General features: G+C 40.4%; 1 protein-coding gene across 9 annotated transcripts in view; it reads right to left on the reverse strand.

Moving 5' to 3' along the window:
- Positions 1-637: 637 nt before the first annotated feature.
- The window catches only part of SETX (senataxin), a 49,434-nt gene continuing 27,877 nt past the window's right edge, over positions 638-22,194 (reverse strand). For 2 of the 9 annotated variants that reach the window (XM_005293293.4, XM_042854291.2), the window contains exons 13-25: positions 21,772-21,939; positions 20,946-21,102; positions 19,943-20,044; positions 19,237-19,352; positions 18,179-18,250; positions 17,025-17,174; positions 15,656-15,763; positions 14,678-14,865; positions 14,183-14,275; positions 10,506-10,670; positions 9,854-9,952; positions 6,580-6,667; positions 638-4,560 (exon numbers count right to left, since the gene is read on the reverse strand). In XM_005293293.4, coding sequence (XP_005293350.2) covers positions 3,757-4,560; positions 6,580-6,667; positions 9,854-9,952; positions 10,506-10,670; positions 14,183-14,275; positions 14,678-14,865; positions 15,656-15,763; positions 17,025-17,174; positions 18,179-18,250; positions 19,237-19,352; positions 19,943-20,044; positions 20,946-21,102; positions 21,772-21,939 — 2,310 coding nt within the window. In that variant the 3' untranslated portion in view covers positions 638-3,756. Of the gene's footprint in view, positions 4,561-6,579; positions 6,668-9,853; positions 9,953-10,505; positions 10,671-14,182; positions 14,276-14,677; positions 14,892-15,655; positions 15,764-17,024; positions 17,175-18,178; positions 18,251-19,236; positions 19,353-19,942; positions 20,045-20,945; positions 21,103-21,771; positions 21,940-22,194 lie in introns of those variants that run through there. The other 7 variants (XR_010593601.1, XR_010593602.1, XM_065572249.1 and 4 more) reach the window with 7 other exon arrangements.

Here is a 22,194-nt window from a genome sequence, read left to right on the forward strand (position 1 = left end):
AATCCACACAGAAGCCATTGATTTACATTTCAAGTTTCTTCTTCCAAACTTATTTGGTCCAAAGATGAAATTAAACTGCTTTACATTAAAATACATGCAGTCAGTCTTCCACACATTCACTAATGATTCATCTAAGCAATACACGTGCAAGAGGACAGGGGTCTTCCAATGGCTATTCTGCCACTTACTAGTTCTGAAACAGGAATACGTGAGAAGGAATAGTACAAGACTACTTGCATAGTTGAGGGATTGGCCAGATCAGTCAAAGGAGGAGAAAACAAAATGACAACATAATACAGATTGCATATATGTTCATCGGTCTCTACTAAAAGGTTGATTATATGATGCATGAGCAAAAGAAACAGTTGAGGTGAAAATAAGTTAAAACTGCACCTTATCAGTGTGCATCTTGGCATAGGTTTTATTTTTGTAATACATTTAGTCTAAACTCTCTAAGTGAAGAAAGTGCCTGGGATCACACTTTGCCTGCTGGTTACACTAAGTGTTATGTATCTAGCTGGAAGAAAAATACCAATTAAAAGCGATTAATCTACTCCACATGAACTCTCATTTTTAATCAAAGCAACCAATTCTGGGCTATGCATAAAGAGAAAAATGCTTAACATAAAGAGCAAACTCAACCCAAACATTTTTTTATTCAAAAACAAAATATAGCATTAACAAACTGATGTGGCAGGAATGAGCCGGTGCAGAGAAATGATGGACAAAACAGCGACAGATACAAAGCAAGTAAAGGCAATAAAACCTTGTATCAGCTGAGGGAGTAAACTGAAATGGTACTGTAGTCTCTCAATCAAACAGTTTATTGAGAAGTTATACAACTCCACTAAGCAATAGTGCATGTAATACAGGATTTATTGGGTACAGATAGGCACGCACAAGCCACTTATCCCTATATAGCGAAAACGGCACAGCTCATCACTTCTCCCTATATAGAGACAGGAGATATAAAATATACAAAGCATGGGTGATGTAATGCCACAAAGGCAACGTAAGACATCAGAATAAAATTCCTTCCAGCACCTGACAAGTGTCCTTTTCAGGATAGCACTTACGTTCTGGATTTGACAAACAGGAGACTGGAAGAATTCTAAGATTTGCATGACAAACAGGTTTCCAGTTAATTGTCAGAACAGCATTCCCTGATTCAGACTGACTGTGTCTTCAGTTTTTTTACATGAATATACACTGCATGGTTTCCGTAGCTATAGGAACTACAGAGGTTTGCTGAGTAACCCTGCCTTTTTAACCCATTCTGCACCGATACAATAGGGTTATAAGGGAGACAGTATTTCAAAGTGTTCCGATTTAGCCTAGATATAGATACACACAGGGAATGAATCTCAGCTAAGAGTTATGCAGAGATCACTAATGTATGACAACAAGTGGCTCATTCCAACAGCTCTACTCCCTGAAAACGCATGTTAGATCATACACTACTCTGAACAACTTTCATGACAGTTTAAGGTACACTGGCAATTAATGTAGTACACACCATTAAACAAAGCTTTGGGGTTAAATTCTGCTCTCAAATTGTGTGCCAACATCTGTTATTGGCTTCATTTCATGTGCTTATCTAAGGGCAGAATTTAGCCCATTTATTCTCTTTACCATCACTGTAATAGAGAACAGCAGGTCATGAGCTGTGCCATGCAGATACAGGAGATATAGCCTTCAAAATACCTATCACTCAGCTGTCACTAGTAAAGCACATCTATCTCAAGCTTGGATAGGTGAATTCATAGCAGTACAATTTACAGTTTACCATGTAGGCTACTGTCCTATTATTCTTACAGCAGTTATGTCATCTCTATATTTTGCTGTGACACCACCACCACGCAGCTGTTTGTCAGTATGAAAGGAAAAAGGCAACATTAATCACTGCAATGAAAGTATCGGGAGGGAGACCTAAACAATACCGCTGGCACAATTGTTTAGCCCATGGCAGTCTTGTGGAGTTCATTTTCTTATGTTGTGGTGAAATTGGAAAGACCAGCACGGTAATGGAATCAAAATACTCGTGTGTAGTGGTGGGCATAAGTCATTCAGTAGATGTGCTGAGAACCGGCTCCCATTAATTTAATGGAGCTAGGTCTTAATTTTGCATCTTAAGAAAGCTGGGTTCTATCTCACAAGAGCTCACATATAAAAGCACGTTTGAGGCTTCGTTCTAGTCCTGAGAGGTCATTTGTCAACAACACAAAGTGATCCGGCGTACCATGGTAATCTCTTCTCAGATCAAACTTAGAACAGCCATAGTAGGGGTATTTGCAAGTTGAAAATGAGCTGCATTATCACCAAAGGTCCACAGAAAAAATCTGCACCTTGCTTGCCCACACTACTTCTGGCTCTAGCCAATGACAGATCGTCAAAGTGCTAAATAAACATACACAAAGTATGAGCTCAGTATTGTCTCTATGCAAAACAGATAGCATGCCTAACAGGTGTTATTCACTTTCTTTATACACTTAGACATTCACCATATTCCTGAAAGAGCAACTGATGCCTTAATCTGAACACATTCTATTTAGAAACAACTCCACTTGCAATTTTGTTATGAAAACATGCACATGAGTAGGGCTTTAAAAAAAAAGTTATTGCAGTTTTATTCATTTACCAGTTAGATATTCTACATCTACAGAGTAAACAGAATCCAGTAATAGTAGTAATCATACTTAGCTCTTACATAGCTAGCCCTTTTCATCTCTGCAGATCTCAAAGTGCTCGGTTACCAAGCAAGCCAAGTATCATCATCAAGCATTGACTGGATCTTTGATTAAGATTTCAAAAACTTCTGCTGCTTATTCCTCACTTGGAGCCAATAGACCTAACCAGGCTCACGCAATCTGACTGTCCTCAACTACTCCTGACTTCAGTGGGAGCTCAGAGCCTTGAGCCAGTTATAGACTCTGAAACTATAATAAACGGACGTCCCAATCACATGGCTAAGGACAGCAGTGAAGAATAAGGAGCAAAAGTAAGACTCAAGGCACATCTGCATGAACCGAGGATATTTTGTTCCTATGAAAAAGGTGGGAAGAGAAATAAAAAAATATATATACATACACACACACACACCCCATATGTAGAATTCTCTGTTGAACATTCCAGGCCCCCCTCCACCTCTCCCCCCCCCCCCGACTGTCTTCCATGAGGCACCAGTGGAATTTCAGAAAGAATCAAAAACGATCTGACCTGTTACCATCCTCTCAGCCTTTTCAAAATGTCCCATTTGCGATTAAAGAAACTAGACTTACCAAAGATCTCTGGTGAAGTTTTCTTTCAGTTTTTTTTTTTTTTTTTAATAAAAAAACGTGCTCCACTCTGAAATTAGTTTTGGGTATGGAAACAAGCAGCAATATGCTTGCTGAATTAAATCTTAAAATAATTTTGTATGCTGTACAAATATACATCTGTTCAACATTTACACCACTTCACTTCCTAGGATCATAGTTCAAACTTACTGCCATTACATATGGAGCAATTACCCAACTTTTCAGTTCAAAAGCTCCAAGGATATCATTTCTCAGGTATGAATTCACCCAACAGCCAGTGATGGGATGGAAAAAAATGGATCTGTTAGTAGAAAAGTAGCAATATGAAGGAGTTCCAGGTGAACTAGACACTTTGTTTTTAATATAGTCCATATTTTTAAGGGCTGGGGGATAGGTTTTGAAGGGGCTTATATAGTGGGGGCAAGGCTGCCAGCTGCAGCTGATCCTAGAAAGATTTCAGCTAATAGGAGACCTTCCTCTTCTTGGCCTCACTCAAGTCTTTGTTCTCCGGGGGTTGTTCCGATGCTCTTCTGCTTGCAGGGGTCCGATAGTCCTTGTCTTTGGTCCACTCATTACCTTTCTGGTCTTCTTTACTGACAGTTCTTGCCTCTTTTGATGAGACAGAAACTCTCCAGTCATGGTCCTGCCTGGCTGTATGGGAAGCAGTGAAAGGCATGTCTGGCTGTCTTACAGTTTGGTTGGTCTTGTTCAAATCTTCTGCCTTGGAGACAGGAGGCGGCACAGTGCTGATCTGACCCCAGTGGGCTGAAGATGCATCAGGTCCCCGTGACAATGTCACATCTGGATTGCTCAGGGCTGATGGACTGCTATTCTTGGAGGCCTGCTCCTTCCCTGTCGCTTCTGTCCTCCTAGCCAGTCTTGGATCCCGAGGTCTCTCTCGAACAGCAGGCTGCACCGCTGTGGGAAGAGTGACTCCTTTAGAACCCAAAACTTGAGACTCTGCGGGCTGTCGGACTACTCCACTGCCTTGTGCTGACAGGCCAGCACTGGCAGAGAGTCTTCTAGAGTCATCGCTGCTTTTTCTGTTGGTGACCTTATTCTTCCCATCGCTGCCCAAACACGCCTGCACTTGAGTAGCTTTCTCTGACAGTGCAGCAGTAGGAGGATAGGAGAGTGGCCGCTGTAATGCTGGTTTGAGCTTCAGAATTTTAACAGTATCCTTTTTATAGTTTTTGTCACAAGTCTTGATGATAGCGCCTCTTCTCTGAGCATCCTGAATCAGCTTATTCCAGTCTTTATTTTCCTTGAAAGAAGAAAAATAGTTAGCAAAAAGAAACCTGCACACACAGGGATCTCAGGATGCATGTGGTCCCATTTTAAATCCACGCAACCTCACTTCCTATAGCCGTCGCAGGAACTGTATGTACACTTGCTCTGGGATGAAAGGATTTTTAGTAAAAGTTTCATTAAAAAGCAATAAAGCATCCCACTGCTATAACAGAGAGGATACTTTTAGCCATCATTGAACAAACTCATTTAAAATGACAGCTCCTGTAACTAGGATTGTCAGGACAGCGGTCCTCTGACCTTGTCCAAATACAACACAAGAATATGGTGTGATTGCCCCCTAGTGCTGCATGAGATACAGTAATAGAATATATTTTTCGAAAAATTAAGGCAGTGGTGTGCAAACTGGGGAAGAGGTGGGGGTTCAAAGAAACTCTCAATATCACTTTTCATAGCAGACTTACTAGCGCCCAACTGCCAGCCTTACTTCTGCTGCTGCTGGCAATGAGGTGCTAAGTGTTCTGTGGAAAGTGATATTAACAAATATCATTTTTCACATTGCCACCCTTACTTCTGCACAAAAAAAGTTTTAGATTACAAGTAATGGAGGGGCAAGACAAATTCTCTGAATGGTAAAGGAGGGGGGCGCGATTCGAAAAATTTGCACACCACTGGTTTAAGGGACATCAACTTCAAATATAGGCAATTTTTAAAAGGTGAATTTAAGCAGTTTCAATTACTACATCTGCTCCAGATTTCACCCTGCCAATTTCTGTCGTTACCCAGCCACATTTTCTTGTTTTGTAAAAATATTTTTCTCCGCTGTTTCTGTGTAAAAGACCCACATGCAGGGAAAACTGACTGTCCCAGGGAAACTGACTGTGCATTTGATAGCATTTTGTGCAAAAGGTAAACAAACTGAACTAATAGATGGTTATCTTAGGCATTACTTGAAATGTGTAAGTAAAAATTCAGACAAAAGTGTGATTTTTTTTAAAGCTGAAACTGTTCCTTTAAAAATTTCAAATTCAAAAAGACATTTTAGCTTACTAAATGAGTAGAATCTAATGGTTTATTAGATTGATCCTATTAGAAACAAGGCACTATATACAAGAACAATATCATGAGAACAGGGACATTTACTGAGTTTCTGCTGAATGAGAAATGCCAGCTACAGTAGTTAAATTGTCCCAGCAGTCCTGATTCTTATTACAATGACTAGTAACCTCAAAACTGGTCAAGTGCAGTACACTTGATCCCAATGAAATAAGCTAAAATCTTCCCCTTTTCCTCTTTACTTTACCCCACCATGCCTAGGATCTAAAATTCTGGAAGCAAAGGGGGGAACAGGACAACATCAATAAGCCAGTGTCTGGAACTGAACTGGCCTCTTTTTATGCTTAATTTGCATTCTCAGCATATGCTACAGAGTGAAAAACCAACTCTTCCTCAGGCATGGAGGGCACTGTCAGGAGATATTGTGCAGTTCTGCTATAAAGGGTATGGGGAGCAGATCGGGGGAGCATTTGGGGCTGGTGGGTCCTCTGGTCTTCTCCCTACCTGAAGCAGTCACTAGGATTGGGGAAGGCAGCTTCGTTGGGTTTATTGTTCGGCTTTTGGGGGGAAGAAAGGAGAGGATTCTGACCCTCAGGGTGTGGCGATTCCCAGTGCCAGCTCTCGTTCAGGCTGCCACTGGGGAGACGATTTACCTACCCCCTCATATTTTCAGTATTTTTTACTGTTACATTTTATTGCAAGCCTTTCTAGAGAAAAACATCTCACCTGCCTGGCTTGAAACAATGGATACAGCTCTCCTTTCAGAAAGCCTTCTGTGGCAGTGTATTAGACAAGGACAACTGACTCTGCCCAAGAACAGCTTTCACACCATTGGATCGCTTTAACTGAACAACCTGATTCCAACATAGACGACTCTTTCACACAAGGATGGGTTGGGAATGGCTTTCACTTCTCATTCCTGACCTGAACTAACAGGGAGAACAGGCAGAGATTCACCGGAATACAATATTATACCTACCATTAACGTTGTCAGTCTTCCAAGGATGAAGAGGCTGTACCTTGCTCGAGTAATTGTAACATTCAGACGCTGAAGACTTGCCAGAAACCTAAATAATGAAACAAAATTAAGTCGCTGTACTAGTTCTTCCAACACTCTTAGCTGAACTTTAGTTCTTATTTTTAAGAAGTGACAATTGCTGAAATACAAACAAATGCTAACTTCAAAGAAGGTGGGTTTTCCTCCATCCCTCGTTCCCACTACAGCAGCCAGCCCTCCCCTGAACAAGGCACTTTGGTTGTTACCCAGACTCCCTTTGCCATCTTCAATCCCCTGTAGACAATCTCACTTCCCTCAGCTTCTACTGCTGCTCCTTCCCTTCTCAATGGTATCTCCAGTCCCACTCGTAGCCACTACTTCTCCTTTCACCTTAAAACAGTCTCCAAAGTTTCCCTACTCCCTCTGCCACTTCCCTTCCCTGCACAGACTCACAGATGGAAGAGATCAAACTTATTTCTCCTGTCAAGACTTTGAGCTTCCTTTTGACTTGAACTGAAATAGATTAATAATATTTGGTATGATTAATGTGAAAACGTTCTATTTAATATTTCAACACTGTGCTTGAATATTTTATTTATTTTTAAGGTGACCCGCAAAGGAGAAACACACAGTTTGTGCCGTTCTTGCTGTGTCATGGTTCTTGAGACCTGACATTTTTGTTCCTTGACAAAGAAGTTTTCACATTGGAAATATTACATCTTGTCTACCCTGTTTTTGCCCCAGGGCTATACAGATAACAGAATTATAGGTTTTATTCATTGCTTAAAGTTCAATTTTTGTTAGCACCTACTTAATTCAAACTCCTGATGAACCTTGCGGAGAAAAGCTCTCTGTTAAAGACTAGCACACACCCACTCCTCCTCCTCCAATGAGGACTGAAAAAGCTCCCAACTCCAGAGCCTACTCTACACAAAGAATTTTGCAAAAGGAAGTCTCATCACAGCTGACACCAATTTAGCTGAACAGGTACCACAGCAATACCTGGTGTTACCAACATGTTAATGAGTCCTATTTTTCAGCAGTTTCACACACACGATAGTAAAAACATTGCAACCCAGAGAACAACCTATCTTAGGGCTCCCACCAGTGGAATTTCTGAGGTAAAATTCCTTAATGTAGACACCATGCAATTCTCCAGCAAAAAAAATGGGAAGGCACAACTTGATATTCCTGATAGTTTTAAGGTAAAAAAAAATCTAAATGGGTCTCTTCTCTCCCAATTAAAATATCATTTCAGTGTCACTTCTTCGACAGCGTTTTTCTCCCTTTGCAGGTCACCTTTTCAGTGAATTCACCACTGGACTGGTTACCCTAGAGATCAAAGCCCCTCTGCGCAATACAAAATAAATCTACAGCACAGGCAGCAGTGGTGCAAATTTCCCGTAACACCTTGCCAATGTGGTTTGAAGAGACCGCAGTGATTAATACTTAGTGCTTGTCTACATGAACAATTAGCCTGCAGCAAGCTGGGGTGTGAATCTACACCACACCAGCCTGCCGTGGTCTGTCTACATACACCCTTGCTGATACATGTTAACAGTTTGTTAGAGCGCTTTCAGCTAGTCCCATTTCAAAGAGGGCTAGATCAAAGCGGTCTAATGAACTGTTAATGTATGTCAGCGGCATCCCTAGGGACAATTAGACTGTAGCAGGCTAGCGCGGGGTAGAGTGGTCTAACTGTTCATGTAGACAAGCACTTAGAACTTAAAGAGCATCTTATTGCCAAAGCAATGTACAAATAAAGCCTCAACAGCTGGGTGAGCTAGTAACCTTTGTAAAGGGGCAAACTGAAGCAAAGAGGGTAAGTGACTTGCCAGCCAATAACAGCACCAGAATTACACCTGGCTCCCATTCCCAAACAATCATCTAGATTAGGGATTCTCAAATTTATTCATTGTTTAGACCCACATTTCAACGGAGAATGAACCATCTGCCCTCCCAGTCATGCCTGTGCAGACCATCTCCATGATCACATAACATCCATGTGATCATCCACTAGCAACTGCCTATGGGGAAAATGATCAGGGGAGCATTTTACATGTTTTTATCCATCTTAATGCAATTTAGCAGGTGGAAACAAAGAATTAGCTTCATGTGAGCAGTCAGCTCCTCACAGATCACCCTGAGAATCACTGAACTACACCACACTGCCTCTCAAGATGGTTCAGTACCAATGTCCTTTTAACAGTTTATTGTCTTTACTGCTGCAACTACCAGTAAAATAGTGCCAACTGTGATGGCAATTTCTGTGATGCAAACACACAAGCATTAAGATTGGAACGGAGTCTCCTTTCACTGGATCAAACAGCTGTCAGCTGGGAATGACATTATGTCATTACTGATCTGGAATTATTTGAACTAGTGACCTAGAATTGAGTCTTTTTATGCCCTTATCAGTCATGCGAACAAGCCCATTTCACCTATGAAGGAACCATCTATCTTATTTCTGAATCATATTTATAAACCACTGCCCTATTTAGCAATACTTTGGCACTGGAAGTGCTATATAAATAGGTCACTTTCATTCATAATCATGAATAATTTTTTTTTTAAAAAGAAAGAAAGATCAGCACATCAAAAAGTTGCAATATACAGTCATGAGAGTATAATTTGTGAGATTGCACAGCAGTGCTAATAGCATGAAGAAAGATACACAGCCATCAGTTACCCGGGTATCATCTCTGTTCAAACTAAACGGACAATTAAAATGGAAAACCAAAGGATGCATGCAAGTTCATCTGTGCTCAGTGCAGATTATTATACGTTGCACTGGGAGACTCAGGTTTACTTCCCTGCTCCATTACAGACTCTGTGTGAGACCCTGGACAAATCACTTAGCCTCACTGTGCTTCAGTTTCCGGCTCTACAATGAGGATAATACTGCCCTACCTCACAGGGGTGCTGGGAGAAGAAATACATTAAAGACTGCGAAGTGCTTGGAAATCTACTGAAGAAAAGAATTACATAAGAGTTAGGTATTTCTATAGCACCTCCTGTCCAGACCACTTTTAGGAGATCAGTGGGGTGGGGTGAGGTGAGGGTGAACTGACCATTAGGATGCTTAATTTGGCTGGCAGAGATGAAAAACACCAGACAGATATTATCTCCCTGATGTTCTCTTACTGACGTTCTGCAGAGAGCACAAGTCAGTAAAGTCTCTCTAGGTGTGTGCAGACTTCAAGTCACCAATTCCGCCCCTCCCCCCCCCCTTTTTTTTTAAAAAGGCAAGACATACCCAATTGACCCTTGTGTGCTGTTCGCTCTTACACACGTCACTATAATGCAGTCTTTCTGTCGACCCTGGAACCCGTCAACTGTGTCTACTTCCCCCGCCCTAGGAGAGAGGGGAATTTTGAGCTGTTTAAAATTTTCATCTTTGGATTTTAACCAAGTGCTTATCCCAATAACCTAACCACTTTTATGAAAGTTTAACGTCTTAAAATAATGCATGCTTTAAATTAAACTATTTCTAACAAAAAAAAGATACAGTGCATGACCCTCCTTTCTGAAAACATTCACTTTCTTTTTCAGACGCCAAGATTATACCAGAATATTGTTCAGGTTCACTGTAGTTCAGGAATCATTTGAAGTGTGCTCTTTAATCAACTTTATTCTGAATGGTTGTATAAATCAGATCACATAAAGAGATACAAACTAGAGAATGGTACACAAGGACCTCACTAGCACTATTAAGAGAAAAAGCTTTGAATGCTGCTCTATGCTTGTAATAGCTTAAACCAGTTGCAGCCAATTGTCAGTACTTTTTCTCAGCACAAAAAAATTTAACTATTACAGTTTCTACCCTACTGCAATATTTGACAGAGGAAAAGCAAAAGGAGTCCATCCAGAGGATTTAGTCCCAGTGAGAACATGTAGGGTATTTTTACCTGCCCCTTCCAAACTCTCTGTCCAGCTCTTGCTGAATCATCTTTTTCTGTGCACTGTAAGGGGTAATTATTCCTATGTGACGAAAACCAAAATCATTCTTTTTTTCTTTAATCAATTTCATTATTTCCATCACCAGCTTCACTTCCTGGGGATTAGCAAAAGAGCTGAACAAGATAAAGAGGAAGAAAAACAATGTCAAAACCATTTATATATTGTTAAACTCACTGCTTTAGCACAGCTCATTTTACTGTGCCTCTTCATGCTTTATCCTTTTGAGACCTCTGGATGAAAGATGCTGCAATCACCAAGGTAGGGCTGACATACACCAGTGGGGAAGATCTCCTGTGAAAGGCTCTGTTGTCAGTCCCATGTGAACTCTAATGTCTGGGGAAGTTATAGAGGGAGGGGGCAAGTGTGTCTTGTGACAAGCAGAACCTTAGTATTCAGCAGGGAGAAGCAAGTCAGTGAGGTCATAGGGGCCTGGAGAAACAGTTCTAGAGTAAGCAGTGTGAGCTGGCAGCTAAGTGGGACACCAAACCAGGCTGCAAGGGATTAAATTCCACACTGTCAAAAAATGAACATTTATTTATATTTGCGCCCATGCATCGCAGCAATGTAGGGCTGGAAGGGGTCTCAAGAAATGAACAAAGCCAGCCCTCTGCACTGTGGCAGGACCAAGTATACCTAGACCAACCTGACAGGAGCTTGTCCAACCTGTTTTTAAAAACCTCGGGGATTCCACAGCCTCCTTTGCAAGCCTATTCCACTGTAAATACCCTTGTAGTTAGAAAGTTTTCCCTAATATCTAACCTACTTTCCCTTGCTGCAGATTAAGCCCACTACTTCTTGTCCTACCATCACTAGACATGGACAACAATTGATCACTGTCCTCTTTATAACAGCCCTTAACATATCTGAAGACTTATCAGATCCCCTCTCAGTCACCTTTTCTCAAGGCTAAACACACCCAGTTTTTGTAACCTTTCCTCATAGGTCAGTTTTTCTAAACCTTATATAATTTTAGTTGCTCTCCTCTGGACTCTCCATTTTAGGAAAGATTTGGACAAATTGGAGAAAGACCAGAATTGGACACAGTACTCCAGCTGAGGCCTCACCGGGGTCACGCAGAATGGGATAGTTACCAGCTATGCCTTACATACAACACTCCTGTTAATACACCCCAGAATGATATTAGCCCTTTTTTGCAGATGCATCACACTGTTGACTCTCATTCAATTTTTGATTCATTAATGCTCCCAGATGCTTCCCAGCAGTACTACCACCACCTAGCCGATTACTCCCCATTTTGTAGTTGTGCGTTTGATTTTTCCTTCCAAAGTCAAGTACTTTGCACTTGTCTTTACTGAATTTCATCTTGTTGAATTCAGACCAATTCTTCAATTTGTCACGGTCATTTTGTATTATAATCCTGCCCTCCAAATTCCTTGCACCCCTCACAGCTTGGTGTCAAGCTGCAGATTTTATAAGCATACTTTCACTCCATTATCCAAGTCACTAAGAATATACTGAATAGCACCAGACCCATGACTGACCCCTACAAGGCCCCACTAGGTTTGTCCTCCCAGTTTGACAGCAAACCACTGATAAATCTTTCAACCAGTTGTGCACCCATCTTATAGTAATTCCATATAGACCACATTTCGCTGGTTTGCTTATGAGAATTTCATGTGGGACTATATCAAATGCCTTACTAAAATCAAGATATATCACATCTACTGCTTCTCCCCGTCCACTAGGCGAGTAACCCTGTCAAAGAACAGTTTCTGAAACCTGTCAAAGGAGGAAATTAGGTTGGTTTGGCATTATTTGCTTTTGACAAATCCATGTTGGTCATTTCTTATAACCCTATTATCTCTAGATGCTTACAAATTGATTATTTAATAATTTGTTCCAGTATCTTGACAGGTATCCAAGTTAGGCTGGCTGGACTATAATTCCCCAGACACTCTTTGTTACTCTTTTCAAAGATAACTACTATGTTTGCCTTTCTCTAGTCTTCTGGGACCTCACCGCTCCTCCAGGAGTTATTAAAGATAACTGCTAACAGTTCCAAGACTGTTTCAGCTAGGTCCTTAAGCGTCCTAGGATGAAGTTCATCACGCCCTGATGACGTGAATATATCCTACTTATCTAAATATTCTTTAACCTTTTCTTTCCCTATTTTGGGTAGCATTCCTTCCCTCCTTGATGTTAATATTACTTGTGTTGAGTATCGGGTTGCCATTTACCTTTGTAGTGATGATTGATGCAAAATAGGCATTAAACATCTCAGCTTTCCTAATGTCATCATCATTAGCTCTCCTTCCCCGATAAGTAGAGGACGTATACTTTTCTTCATCTACATCTCCTAATGTATTTAAAGAACTACTTATTGCCTTTTATGTCCCTTGCTAGATGTAATTTATTTTGTGCCTTAGCCTTTCTGATTTTGTTCCTATATGTTTGTGCTATTCTTTTGTACTTCCTCCTTTGAAATTAGTCAACATTTCCACTTTTTGTAAGATTCCTTTTTGATGTTCAGGTTATTAAAGAGCTTCTGATGGAGCCATACCATTCATCCTAACTTCCTTTCACATTGAGATAGATAGTCGTCATGTCTTCAATATTGTCTCCCTGAGAAACTGCCAGCTCTCCTGAACTCTTTTTCCCTTAGATTTTTCTTCACATGGGACCTTATCTACCAGTTCTGAGTTTATTCTCCGAGAATGATACAAAACAGTTGACATACCAGTCTGAATACTGGAATGAAGAAAGCATGAGGAGCAAGACATAGAGTTAAGTACAAACAGTCAGTGCTACATGCATTTTGTGCTTTTTTATTTAGAAGACAGCAGGACTTTAAACTGCAAGTGGGTTGGGATTTCTCTTTTAACCTTGTTTCCTCAACCAATGTAGCAGAGCCATCTGACAGTTTGACACTACCACTCCCTGTCTGGAACTAAGTATTTGTGACAATAGCGCTTTGAACCATACTCAGATTCAGCACAAACCACGGTGGAAGAGCTAAATGCCAGCAAACTTTATGTGGAGAAGTCTAAAGGTCTGGGTTGAGCGCAGCTAGGAGAATTAATCAGAGAACCATTTGGAACTCCCCCACAAACTAAGTGGGAGCAACTGGAGCCATTCAAAGGTAACCGTGGATTGACCTTGGACAGCCATGGAAAGGTCTGGAAACTAGCAGAGGGAATGAGAAAGGGCAGGTGACCTTGAACAACAACAACACTACATTTAAAGACTTGTGAAACACTACCCTGCACCCACAGAAAGGAAAGTGGGTCCCAAACTGGATATGAAAAGAGTTAGAAGGAAAAAAACACCTGACAAAGTTAATGACACTCATTCCAGGTAGTAAACAGGCTGTTCACGGGGTCTCTGGTTCATTACAAGATAACTACATCAGGAAGGATAGCCCTGACTCTACTCAGATATACAATCACTTACACCCAAGCCCTTTATAAAGGCAAGATAATATATTTACATCAGAGAAATGCCAAACTCGTGCCCTGAGCAACAACATTCTCCCTCTGCTGAATGTCAACATTGGGTCTTTAGTTCAGAATGGAGCTTTGGCTACATTCCATGTATGAAAAATCATTCTGCAGTTAATTATACCAGCAGATTTAGATTTTGGTGGAGAAGAGAATGAAGAACTTACTCATTATCCCGTTTTTCGTGGCCATCTGCTACATCAAAGACCAGGTATGGCTGGAATAGCCAATCTGAAGAACATCTGTTCTCTTCTGTTGCTCTGTAAATAATTGTAATTATCACCATTGCAACCATCAAGAGTTCTGAGAACGGATACATCACTTATTTACTACAGGTTAAAAAAATGAAAGAGACTTTCAGCTTCTCTTCTAGATTCCTTATGCCATCAAGGTATACCAAGGCAAGAAACTGAGCTCTTGGTGATAGAAAATTAGCCCAGCCTTTGAGATTATGATCTAGTTAATTCATGATCCCAAGACAACAGCTGGAAGAAGGGTATGGGAGTTTCCACGCCAGTTATGCAAACATCTGTTTCCCTCTTTCGGAAAGAAATCCTAGTGGCAAAGGAGTACACTGACTGATTTGTGGGGAAAATAACTAAGTGCTGTTTAGTTTTTGCTGGAATACCCCTTACTAACAAAACGAACAGAATGTGACCCACCTGTCAGTCTTTAAAGTCCTGCCATAAATGTAATTGGATGGGAAGAGACAGATGTCAGGATGCATCCTATATTGTATAGTCAGCTGCACAACTGGCAGCTTCCCTATAACACACTGTTGCATCTGTTCCTCCAGGTGTTTGTGCAGGCGAGCCATCAGAGACTGATCATAGCCATACTCTTGAGCTTTCTGCCAGAGGCAAGACACAGGATTGACTTTTGGGGAGTTAGGTGCATCTTAAACTTGATCATAAGAAATCCAATATGGGCTTAAACTTGCAGCTTTGTACATTTGTTTTCACCCCTTTAACTCACCACCAAGCCATTGCGTTTGAGAGCATTACAGATATTTATATTTTAGTTTTCACAGTTTATATTTGTCAGTAAGTCTGCAGCTTCGTTTCAGCAGAATTTTACTGGCATTAATCAGAGTCAGAAGCTTTATAGTAAGTGGATCTTTTGAAAAAAAATGAGGTCATATTTCTTATTAATTTATCCAATAAGAAAAGTTTCCAACATGCAGTTTCCGGTGTAAAGAAAGCCATGTGCAGTATGAATTACATTTAATGTTTCTCCTTTCTTGGCTCATACAGATAGGAATATAGAGCCCAAGCTCCAGTCCGAGCCACAATGTCCACACTGCTCTTTTTAGCAAGCTAGCATGAGCCCTGCTAGGGTGTCTGGCCTGCGCCGGGAGGCTCACTCCCGGCTGCAGTGAAGACGTACCCTAAGTGACTTACTTGACCAACATCACACAGGAAGTCTGTGGCACAGCAGGGCATTGAACTTGATCACCTGAGTCCCAGGCTAGTGCTCTGACCACTGGACCATCCTTTTCCCCATATATTCTATATGTTCAAATTGTCCCATCTAGCCTTGATTACATACTTTTATGCAGTCTGTGCTACTAGATGTTGTTGCCCTTTCACTATTTCCATTATACAACTCCATTACCAAAGGTACAAATACAATCTGCTTACCATAGATATTACAGTAGGGGGGAGCTGCTTGGGATCTCCAACAAGGACAAGTTTACTACAGCGATGAATCAGTGGAATTAGAGTTTCAACCTCACATGACTGCCCCGCCTTTCATATACACAAGCAGGAATAAATGAAGGAGGAGTTGTAAGCCAAAAAGAGGAAACATAAGTGTTACATTTCCTGTAATGTACCCAGAATAACCCAACAGACACATTTATTTTTCAAAGTTTAAAAAAAAAAAAAGGGGGGGGGGGGATTGCTTTGCTTAAGAAATCTGAGTGAAGAAAACCAAAATAAATTGCTCTCAACATGAAATTACATGCAAAGCAAATCTTCCTTGCTCTCTAAAACAGATCCATTTATAACCCATCAATCTGGAAAGTTTCCAACACTTTTTTTTTTTTGCTGTGCTCACCTTCAGAGATTCATGTCCCATGTGCATCCCTCTCTTTCTAAGAAACAGTATTCCTGCGGATGTCTGTAGTTGGGGAGGCCATTCTGGCCAGGGCAACCTGCTGCTCTCCGGCCCACAAGCATCCCCTTCCTGGGATATGCAGGAAGCCAGGTCCCCACCCCTGGGACTCCCAAAATCACTCACAGGCTACAGGATCCTTTGGCTCTGGTGCAATCCCAAGCACACGTGCATGGGCCTGTGCAGGCAGGAACTACCTCCCAAGAGGGCACATGCACTTCAGCCTCCGGAGAGGTGAACGAGATGGAATGCTCCCCCGCCCCAATCTCCTTCAAAGGGAGGGGCCACACTCTTAGTCCTCCCCTCCTCCTTGTTCTTAGAATCTCACAGCAGCAGGTGAACCAGGAGACTCAGCTAGTGAGAGGAATATTTTCAAGAAACAAGATAAAATTCAAAACCAGTCAGGTCCTTGTGCCCCCACACAGCGGCACACCCCATAGTTTGAAAACCAATGGTTTAGATTAATTCAAATTAATCTCCCACTTGAGTAACAGATACATGATAGAAATAATGAACTTTGACACTGTTCTCGCCTTTCACAGGTCTGGGATCTCCCAGACTTTGCTAAGTGGTAGAACATGGACTCAGATGGTTGCTATTTATAACTAGGACAAAAAAGGCCTATTTACAAAGGCCTCAGGCCACTGGCTGAGAAACAGTGTGTGTAGCCTTATCCTTCTGATGTAAGCAGAAGAGAAGGTAGTTTGGGGATTATGGTCTGGCTCTGGCACTGAGGAGAGCTTATCATCAGAAGCCACAAAGCAGTATTGAAGAAAGACCGCAACAAAAAAAATGTTAGCGTATAATGGATGTTTCCCCATCCTTCCAAATATCATGCTGCAGCTGTTGCCATCAATACTAAACTGATTATAGTTACTAATAAGCTTTGCTGACCTCATCCACAATGACACAGCTGAAAGGGTCATGTCCTTGCCGGTGAAAAGCAGACTCCAGCAGAAAGCCTCCGCTTGTGCTCAATGTGCAACAGATGATGTGGGACTCCAAGATGATGCTAGCCTGCACTTCCTTAGGGCGCCCTCCGACCTTTGAGTACAAGGGCAGGACTCTTAATATCGTGCTTCTTTTAGACAGAGTTAAAATTTTCTTAATTATCTGTTTTGACTTGTGATAACAGCATCTACCAGTTTGGGCAATTCAAACAGCTGAACATATGGTTCCGCTGAAGTCAGCTCCTTTGGAGGGATATTAGCTCATACCAAAAGAAAATGAACATGAAACAAATATTTTAAAACTGCCCGACTAAGGTTTTACTCTCACTGACTCCCAAACACAACAATATCTCTATGTAGTTTACAAGACATTGCTATACAGGATGTAAACTTCATTGGAAATGTAGTTTTATGTCTGTATGTATACAATCCAGACTTTATAATTGTTGTATTAAAATCAGTTCACCATCACCACATTCCTTAACTCCTTAGGACAAAGTAGGGAGTCAGACAGCCTATATCTGTTACAGATTAAGCTTTCATGATGCCTGGGATAGCTGCCTGTAGTTTGGCCCTATTTTCTGCTTTTTGTAAAAGAGCTCCGCATCAGAGTGTGTTTCCACCTCTAAGAGCATATCAAATTACTTTACATAACCCCATCATTCTCCATAAGGCAAGTAATTCCCCCAATTCCTGTGTGCTGACTTGCTTAAAAACATTTAAGTGTATTTCAACCAGATGTTTAGGAGCAGGGTAGTGAACGGCAGGAGTCCTGAGGGAAAAAGTTCATATATAATAGATGTCTCCCCAATAGTCTGTTGCTCCTAACAATGCTCAAGTGGGTAGATTGATCATTATTTTAAATTCACCCTAAACTAATGATATATTTTTAAACACATTTCCCATCTGTTTCTTTATAAAATCCTGCCAGCAAAATATACCTGGATTTTCATTCTCAAGTTTTCTTTAGTTACTTTTAAATCCTCCCAGCAACCTCAAAACCAAGAACCATCTCTTTTGTAAAAGATGAAAAGATGATGCATCTATACAAATTAACCAAGTTTGTTTTAAAGAGTTGCCCCGAGGAAAGATTCCTACCTTCTTCAGTTGGGAAGTGAGTTGTTGCCGCTCCCTTGAAAGTCTGGCAATTTCCTCATCTAACCTTTGACTCTGAAAGAAAGATATGAACTGAAATATTTGTATCAAGAGTAATTAACAATGCACATTTCCTTTGTTTTCCTATGGTCTCAAGGTTTTCTAACATCTAAACATGTTCAACTTACAGCCTTTTAATATCTAAGTGCACCTGTATACGCAAACCACAGTTTCTTAGAAAAGAGACACAATTGTGAGCTGTCTACAACGTAAGATATTTAGATTCCTAAACACACTATACTGGCTTGTCTCCATGAAGCTAAGCATTGTAATTTACTATCAAGTAGCTGCAACACACAGGTATACCAAGTGTTTAAAGCAAAAATTGATGGGAGACTTATAAGTGAAGTAAAGTGTAACAGTCACAAAAAGGTTTCTTGTCTGACTGCTTGATATGTAAAGAGACAAGGTGGGTGAGGTAATATCTTTCATTGGACCATTTTCTGTTGGTGAGAGAGACAAGATTCCGAGCTTACACGCAGCTCTTCTTCAAGTCTGGGAAAGATAATGAGCGTCACAGCTAAATAAAAGGTGGAACTGATTGTTTAGCATAACAACACTGCTCGGTATGTATCCAATTCCATAGTTAAAGGTAAAAAAAAATCTAAGCTTTAAAACACACATGAAAATGAATTCATGAAAGTTTTTAAGTGCCAATTACAGTTAGCTAGAAAGGACTATTCCCTCTAGCTGACCATTAAGTAAATGAAGGATCCTGCAAACTGCCTTAGAGAGTTCCAGGTCTGTATATTACCTTATCTAGAACTTTGACACAGCTTAATGACAGACACAAATGCCTCCATGGTGGAAGGCTATTAGTTCCTGGCTTATTTTAACAGTATTGGTCAATAAGTGCCATGAGGTTGGAGGGATGAAAGAAAATGTTGCTTCCAATCACAATTGAGAAAGGTATATTAGGTTTAGAAAGAAGAACTCTTGTGGACTGAGCCTCCACTGAAATGAAGATGTATGAAAAAAACTACAAAGCAAAATTAAACTACCTGCTGCCTCTTATCACATCTATCCATGGCACGCTGCCGAGAGAGAATGTCCAGCTGGCAATCCAGGATTTCCTTTTTCCTGTGAATATCCTGGTCACGGCCAGGTTGTCCCCGGTCTATGAAAATAAAATGAGGAGGAAATTAAAGGAGAAATTAAAAAAAAAAAAAAAAAATTGGTCTAACATTTAAACTATGTCACTAGCACCACCTTAGATTACTAAAAATGAATGGACTGGCAATCAGTTTACTTGCCATTATTTATACTCCTTTTACTTCCTGCATTTCTCACCTTGGACAACGAAAATCAATGAAGTCAGTGTCCTTTCTATTTATTAGTCAGGTTTTTAAATGCCACAGTGTCTAGATTTCAAATGCTACAGAAGGGTTTGTTTAAATGCAAATGTTCTCAGTAGATTTTTATTTGTGGGGAAAATCTATTGGCCTTATAAAAGCTGTTTACTTTGTATTTTTTAAAAAAATGTAAGTTTTAGGGCAAATTTATATTGACAGTGTCCCCCTTTTGAGGCCCTTAGAGAAAACAAATTCCTTATAAAAGCACTGTGGCATAATATAGGCTGTTCTATAAATACCCACCTTTGCGACACTTCTCCTTTGTGTCCAGTGGAACTGAGCACATAGCATAACCAGCCTCAAGACTATATTCTTATAAAGGAAACTGAAGTCGTCTTTTTTGCATGTTACTTACTCATTCTGTGGCTAACTTGGCTGTCCAGGCTGAATTTCAGGACATCAATGCTTATTGACTTTTCTGGACCTAGTCGCACTAAGTTTATATCTCCACAATTTCCTGTATATAAACCACAGTTTCAGATTATAGATTCAAGATAGGAGCTAGTTATGCTAGACTTCATTATCGGATATATGCTAGACTTCATTATCTACAATATTTCTCATTTAAAGGGCATTTTCTGACGCACATTTACATATCTGCTATGAGATCACAGTCAGAAATGCAAGCACATGAATATGGAGTTAACATCAGCTATATGGAAGAATCCTTGAGAGCTTCAGTGAAGCCATGTTTAAAAAACAGTGCATGCAGTTCTGACAGCAGTATTTTGCCCTTATACTGGACTATTCCCCACTAGTAATTTACTGCTCCTAACACTGACCCACCAAAGTAGAGAGCAATCCCACCCTTTGCTTAGACATTGTCAATTTCACATAAGCACAAACAGAGAAAGAAAATAGAACCACAAAGTGAACCGACTCCAGAATATATTGCAAAAGCATTTTACCCTGGCCTTTAATGGCAACTCCAACTTATAAGAGCTGGAAATTCCAATAGTTTCAGTATAAAGATGGAAGTCTTCCATCCAAGCCTTTGAGCCATATTGAGAAAGAAGTGTATTAATACTTTAACACAAAAAGAGGAAAAGGGTCAATGATCGTGATTTCAAACTGCAAATTTGTAAGGGCTTGCTATTAAAGCAATATAGTCACTGACAAACAAGTTATACCATGCACATTTTAGAGAAACATATGAAAGCAATCAATAGGGAGTGTGAGGTCATACTGATTATGTTCTTCTGTGGGGAGAACGTATCTTACTCTTATCTGTATAGCACTGTAATTGTACACGTGCTTTATGAATAAAGTGATGCTATGAAGCGATTGCATCCTGGTTAAACAGTTCCTTTTTCTCCTTCAATATTACCCATTTTATATATAGAAATAAACTTTCATACCCAAAGGATTTTTTCTGTCTTGGCATTTTTCTTTGAATTCCAGGATTATCTTTTTCATGAGTTCATCAACAGCAGCATTGGATGGTGCACAAACCAGAATACGGTTTCGCTTGATCTTGGCATTCAAGTTTTGAGCTCGTTTCTCATTCCCAGACCTCTGGAGGTTAATAAACAAGACATTAAAACCAGCAGTTTAGTCCAGATTTTTAATTTCAAATGTTAGACAGTACACTCCTCTCAAACAGGATATGCTTAATCTGGAAGGCTGCTTTACTGGGACCTCTGTCAGGGAACCACCCAAGCTTAACAGTGAGTAGCAATGACTTCTGCTTAAACTGGAAAGTATTGGCATGAATTCTATTTTATGGAGATACATTTGGCTAATGTACAGAGGGTTAACATGAAAACTTAACAGGTGTGATGTTTCAAGTTCCAGTCTTCTGTATTAGAAATGGTCAAAAAAAGATTAAGATTTTTAATTTAAGTGTGATAGATGACTCAGGTTTCTTACCTTGCTAACTACGCAACAGCTAGACAAAGTAGTTTTATGCATTTTGTTTTTCAAGCATTGCTGGAATTAATAAATTTATTTTCCAAAATGCATGCGGTGTTTCAATACCGGAGTCACAGCTAGTATACAATGAAATTCACAGCCTCTTATTCAGTACCAAACAAAGTGAATGAGTTATATTCTCTAGTAGTTACTACAATAAATACTTTAAGAATAATTACATTTAGTTCATGTCGCCAACTACTTCATTTCACTGCTTCTCTTGTGTGAACCAAGGTGGAATGCCTGATGGAGTATGTAACCATATTCACCTACCTCTGTCAGAATACGGTACAGGAGTCCAACAATAGTTTTTGATTTCCCTGTCCCAGGTGGCCCATGAATCAGGCAGATTCTGGGAAGACTTGGATGCTCCTTCACCATAGCATAAGCAGTTTCAATAGCCTTCTTCTGATCTGCATTGTAGTCTCTCATGTAGAAACTCTACAGGGAAAAAAAGAATGTTCTATTAACTGAAGTCATCAATAAAAGTTTCTGTACTTTCGGTTTGTTTCTTGTCGTGCCCTCAGTTTGGAGAGCTTATAGAGTGCACACACTTCTGAGACTGAGTTTTCTCTCTGCACAGCACACCCCTGACCTGAAGGCTGCTACTAAGAAGATTTTAGGTCTCCCATGCCTTCCTTTGGTTTTACCTTTCTATCACCACCCCCTCAACTCCTAAGCAGATATTTCTCCACA

The sequence above is a fragment of the Chrysemys picta genome, chromosome 18, assembly GCF_011386835.1.
Source record: "Chrysemys picta bellii isolate R12L10 chromosome 18, ASM1138683v2, whole genome shotgun sequence".
NCBI lineage: Eukaryota > Metazoa > Chordata > Testudines > Emydidae > Chrysemys > Chrysemys picta.